The sequence below is a fragment of the Capricornis sumatraensis genome, chromosome 17 (assembly GCF_032405125.1).
Source record: "Capricornis sumatraensis isolate serow.1 chromosome 17, serow.2, whole genome shotgun sequence".
Taxonomy (NCBI): domain Eukaryota; kingdom Metazoa; phylum Chordata; class Mammalia; order Artiodactyla; family Bovidae; genus Capricornis; species Capricornis sumatraensis.
Genome location: NC_091085.1, coordinates 57,356,956 through 57,362,955, shown reverse-complemented (window position 1 = coordinate 57,362,955; position 6,000 = coordinate 57,356,956). Strand labels below are relative to the sequence as shown.

The following is a 6,000-nucleotide window of genomic DNA, read 5'->3' as shown; positions in this document are numbered from 1 at the left end:
AAGGAGAGCTCACCAAGGACAGCCCTGAAAAGGTCCAAAATTATTTCAGTCAATAGAACGCTGTATTCTGTAGAATTTGTAATGGCTGCAGAAAACTCCAACCAGGAGTTGGAGTCAATGGAGTATTTATTTGCTTTTTATCCTCTGATGATGCTGCATTTTAAACACTGCTGCCAGCTTTATTTCTTCTTGCTCTGGTTGGAAGCTGGGTTCCAAGGGCAGAGGTTTGTTTTAGGGCAAGGAAGAATCCCTGTCTGTTTGTGGCTTGATTTGCTGACCCTGGTTCCTGGTGGGCTGTCTTCACTTTGAAAAATCTTGGATCTTTGCTTTCTGTGTTTTGCCATTTGAAAGAAACACACACACACACACACATACATATATGCATGCACATGTATACATGTATATCTATATTTATATGTATTTTAATTAACAAAGTATAACACACGGTTATTGTGATAAATTTTAAGAAAGGAGAAACATTGGTGATAAAATTCAAAAATCCTTTTTAGATTCTATAGATACCACACATGAGTATATGTACATTTACATAGGTACCTAAAAAATTACCCAAATAGAATCCTAAAAAGTTATCCAAATAGGATTATATGAGTTATGATTATAGCTGTTTATGTTTAATGACATGTTGTGACTTTTTTTTTCAAATATACTGATACAGTTGTGCTTCATTTTCCTTTTTTTTAAAATTAACTTTATTATTATTCTTTTTTTGTCCACATGTGGGACCAGGGATCAAACCTATGCCCCCTGCACTGGAAGCATGGAATCTTAACTGCTGGACCACCAGGGAAGTCCCACTGGGCTTCATTTTTCTCACCGCTGCTTATTATCCCACTGCAAAAGTGTATAGTTTATCCAATCTCCTCTTAATAAACCTTTGGAGTGGTTTAAATGGATAAATAATAATCACGGTAGCTGGAAAAGGTTGAGCGTGTTTGTGAGTCAGCACTGTTCTAGGCTCTTCATATTTATTAACTCATTAATCCTTATTATAGTTTATATTTATATTCTACTTTATATGAAGACATTTGAGGCACAGACAGGTTAAGTAATTTGCCCGAAGTTGCTCAGTGAAGAAGTGACAGAGTTGGGATTTAGATCCAGCCTGCTCACTCTAGCACATATGTTCTTTTTTTTTTTTAAGTAGTTTTTTTAAAAAATACTTTTATTTATTTATCTGGCTGTGCTGGGTCTTAGCTGCCGCACACCAGATACTCAGTTTTCATCATAGCATGTCGGCTCTTCAGCTGCTGCATGTGAACTCTTAGTTACAGCACATGGGATCTGGTTCCCTGACCAGGGATCGAAACTGGGCCCCCTGCATTGGGAACACGAAGTAACCACTGGACCACCAAGGAAGTCCCTCATATATTACACATTCTTTACTTTGTCTGCAATTCAAAAGGATGCTGTAGGGGACATCCTTGTAGATAAACAGATCTTTATGCATTCTCACTCGTGTTTCAGAGGGAGAGATTTCTAGAAGTAGGAATGCTGAACCATAGCTTCACCCTCATTTCAAAAAGAATTAGGAGATGTCTCAATGTCCCTGCACGCATCCCATCTAGGAGTGACAGGAAGAAGTGTAAACATCAAATAAAAGCATCAGCACCTCATATACAACAACAGTCCGATGCCTGGTTGTGTGTTGGGCTGGGTAGGCAGCCTACTCTCTGTGGGGTGATTACAACAGAGTCGAGATTTGCGAGAACAAGAGGGTGTGATGTTTTCCCTCTGAGGGTGTAATTCAGCCACAGGGCGATTGGGTCAGTTGTACCTGGGGGCTCCTTCCCACTCTGCCTTGGTTATTTTGGAAGATCCTTAGAACATACTTTATGTGATGCAAGGAATTCCACAGTTATGAGATCCAGGGGACGGATGCGTGTGGCCAGTGGGCAGTGTGCTGGGGGTGGGTGGGTGGAGCTTGCACTGTGTTAATTAAATCCAGACTCTGTTCTCAATCTTCCTTTCCTTTCTTGTGCAGTGATGGAGAGCCGAGCCATCGTGGACAGCCTACAGAGGTTCTCCTCACTCCCCGCTTACCTTCCCACGAGCTTCCACATCTCTAACGCAGAGGAGTCCTTCTTTCTTAAAGAGGCCAACCAGGACATCACGCGGAACTCCAGTCTGCAGACCCGGGTGGAGTCTTTCTTCATCTACCGAGCCAGGAGACCCCCAGTTGTCAATGCCAGCTATGGTCCATTTTCAGTGGAAAAGACGGTCCCCCGGGAGCTCATGCTGACTTCTACACCCTTTGGCCACGTGGGCCAGTTTCCCTTTAATTGGAAGGTGAAAGCCCACATCCTCGATAGCTCCATTTACTCCAACAGACCCAAAGTGCAGACCTTGTTTTATATCACTGGGATGGGCTGGGCTGATGGTGACCCTGCGGAACAACTACCCTGTGTCAAGATGTTTGCTTTCCCCGAAGCCAGGGAAGTGGCAGCCAGCTGTCGGCTGCAAGGGACCCCGGGGCTGTGTGTGGCCGAGCTGGAGCTGCTGCCTGAGTGGTTCAGCTCCGGGCTGGACCTGGAGCCTGAGGAGGAGATCCCAGCCCTGCTCGGCGGCACGGCCATGGAACTCTTCTTCGCGCTCTACCCGGCTGATCTGGCCGGTCAGTGTCCCCTGGAAGAGGATGGCAAGTGGGAGAATAACATCCACTCGGGTCAGGACAGCCCCCCGCCGGCACCCCCAGCCCGGGAGAGGATTGGGAGTGTCGTGGTCTACCCGACCCAAGACGATCTGCGGTGGTCCCTGCTGAACCTGGATGAGAACGTCGTCCTCTCTGTGCCGCTGAACCTCATCCGGGAAGGGGACACAGCCACCTTTTTGGTCTCCCTGACTAGTGGCTCCGTGGCAGACCACTTCACTCTTAGGTAAGAGGCTCTGCAGGGTGGGATGGGCTGGAAGTCCACCGTTGGTCCTCAGTGAATTGTTATTCTATCAAGTGGTTGTTGATTGTAAGTTTCCTCCACCGCAGTGAGGAAACTTACAAACATAAGACCAATGCAAGCCAGCAGACTAGACAGCCTCAAGCAGAGCATTTGGGGACGGGCTCTGGGCATCTCTGTTTTCCAAGCTCTCCCTAACTACTTCTGTTGTGAGGCCAGGATTGAAATATCTGCTTGGAAAGCAGTGATTCAGGCTGTGAGGTCCAAGTGTGTCCCTTTCAGGCTCTCATCTGATATTCTGAACCTCTCACTTCTCTCTTTGATGTGCGAGGTAGAATCTCAGAATGAATGCCCAGAAGTGGACACCTTGTAAATGAATTTCTAAATCCATAAAGGAGTTTTCTGAGACAATGTCTCCTACCTCTCAGTTTTTTTTTTTTAAATTATTTATTTGGCTGTGCTGGGTCTTAGTTGGGACATGCAAACCCTTAGTTGCAGTGTGTGGAATCTAGTTCCCTGACCAGGGATCAAACCTGGGCCTCCTGCATTGGGAGCATGGAGTCTTAGTCATTGGCCCACCAGGGAAGTCCCATCCTTCCTCTTAGTTTTTAGTCAGTAAAGAATCCTTTGTCAAAGTAAAGCAGCTGCTGTATCTGTATGATGAAGACTTGGTTTTAGGATTGCAGAAAGTGGGGAACTTCTCTGAGCTAAAGGTACAAATCTGTCTTTAGCTTATTTTGCTCACAAAGGTCCCTGGGTAGCAGTAGAATGCATGGCTCTGCTATGCACCGGCTGTGTGCCCTGGGGCAATTCACCCAACCTCTCTGGGCTTCAGCTTCCTCATGGATGAGATGGGAATAATGACGGGATCTATTTCCTGGGGGTGGTTGTGAGGATTACACAAGTTAATCAAGTTCTTAGAACAGTGCCTGGTGCATGGAGAGTCTTCATTGAATGTTAGGCTGTGGCTGTTTCCTCATCCCCAGATGCTGAGCTGGTAGACATCTAAACTGCAGTGCAGGTGGGGCTTCGTTTTGCTGGATGCAGGTGAGGAAAAATAAGAACTAATCATGAGTCCAGGGTCGTCCTTCTGATTCTGACGGAGGCTGATGTCCCAGATCACACTTGTCTGGAGGTGTCCTTGTTCAGAACCCGCCAAGAGGATCCCAATACTCTGGTAGATCCCAAATGGGTTTAGCAGCCTGCAGGAAGTAGGGTTCTTACTTGAAGCCCCTTGAGTTAGTCTTGGTGGTAAAATTGATTCAGAACTGGGTGTGGACCCAACCCTGTGCTATTCACTTCAGTGATGGGGCTGGTCTGGTCTAAAACCCAGCTCTTGCTCTGCAGAGATTCTTTCAATGCCAGGCAGTGCCAGCTGCTCACTACAGACCAAGAATGGCATAGGGATGGCTTCTGCTCTCCTGCCATTTACTCTCCTAAGGCAGACATGATCAATCAACTGCAGCACCTAGTACTCCCTCTGCCATGGCAGACATTACTAATATGCTGCCACACTGAGTCCAGGACTCCAGGCAGCTCCTACCAATTCATGTGAGGGAGAGGGTATGACGTTTCAGACTAAGCTTATTTGCCATCTCGGGTGTAGAGAGAATGTTATTGAGTGAGAATTTCAAGGAAAGGGAGAGCAGATGCCCTGGTGGTTGGGAAAGTCTGGGAACCTGGCTGAGAAAAGCATTTCAGGCCAGCACAATGGCGCACACAGTACTAGATAGCTTTCACTGAGAACTTAGAATGCTCCAGACCACATTCTAAGTGATTTACATTCCTTCACTCACTGAATTTGACAACAAACAACTCAAGTAGGCAAGTATCATCATCCCCATTTTTCTGAGGCACAGAGAGGTCAAGTAACTTGCCCGAGCTCACATAGCTAGGGAGTGGTGGGAGTGAACCTACTGGTGGGCAAGCTCTAGAGCCTGTGCCCTTCACCCCCACAGCCAACTGCCTTTCGAAGATAGGAAGGGGCAGCTGCCGCACCTCCCAGACTGTGCATGGCTCAGTCATGCCAGAACTGAGGGTCAACTTAGGGAGAGAGAAGCTGCTGAGACTGGAGGAAGATCCAGAATGTAGGGGCTCCTGAAGTGGCATCTTGGTCCTAAGTAGAAACCCCTCAAGTTTTTTGTTGCTCACAGAAGTTAATTTTAGAGCTGAAATGAACTCTAATGTGCTGACTTTGCCCTGAAAGGTCAAATCATGAACTGTCAGCCTTCAGGAAATATTAATACTATCCAGGAGCCTTTAGGTGTGGGGCCTTGAAACTGTCCCAAAGGAGAAGCACTTAGTTTAAAGTTTGTAAACTGATGGTCATAGCAAGTCTAATCCAGAGATGCGTGCTGGTTTTTTTTTTTTTTTAAATCTCATATGGCATTCCTTAAAATATTTAAAAGAGTTGACAACCTCTGACAATAGGGAGATCTCACATATCATTTTCTTGGAAGGTTTTGAAGATTTGGTAACTTGGCTACAGTTGGCTGTAGTTAAGGAGTGGCTTCCTGCTTTAGATGGATCATGCATTGCCTGGCTCACTCCAGTCCCCACCATGCCCGGCCCATTGCACTCACTTATCTGGTTCTTGTGAGCATTTTGAAATTCCTGACATAGTATTGGAAAAAGGGGAAAACAATGCTTAGAAGAGGGGCTAAATTCTAACCTCTGAAGGCAGACATCACCGACTCATTCACTGTGGGTGTCAGGGAGACAGAAGTGGTCAGTGAGTGCATCATAGGAAATGAAACATCAGGGACTTCCCTGGTGGTCTGGTGGCTAAGACTCCACGCTCCCAGTGCAGGGGGCCCAGGTTCCATCCCTGGTCAGGGAACTAGATCCCGCATGCCGCAACTGAGGCTCCCTCATGCTGAAACTAAGACCTGGCACAGCCAACTAAATAAATGTTTTGAAAAAGGAAGTGAAACATTCCTCCAGCATCACTGGTATTATTTAGTGAATTAGTTGCTTCATGTAAAACAATTAGAAGAGTGCCTGGCACCATGTAGGTGTTCAGTAAGTGTTTATAGATACAATTATTTACATACTATAATTGATGCTATTATGTTTAATTCATATGATTAAT

At 46.0% G+C, this 6,000-nt stretch overlaps 1 protein-coding gene across 1 annotated transcript in view; it reads left to right on the top strand.

The window, feature by feature from the left end:
• Positions 1 to 2,004: 2,004 nt before the first annotated feature.
• The window catches only part of TMEM132B (transmembrane protein 132B), a 240,879-nt gene continuing 236,883 nt past the window's right edge, over positions 2,005 to 6,000 (top strand). Inside the window, exon 1 of the mRNA XM_068989611.1 lies at positions 2,005 to 2,894. Coding sequence (XP_068845712.1) covers positions 2,005 to 2,894 — 890 coding nt within the window. The remainder of the gene's footprint in view (positions 2,895 to 6,000) is intronic.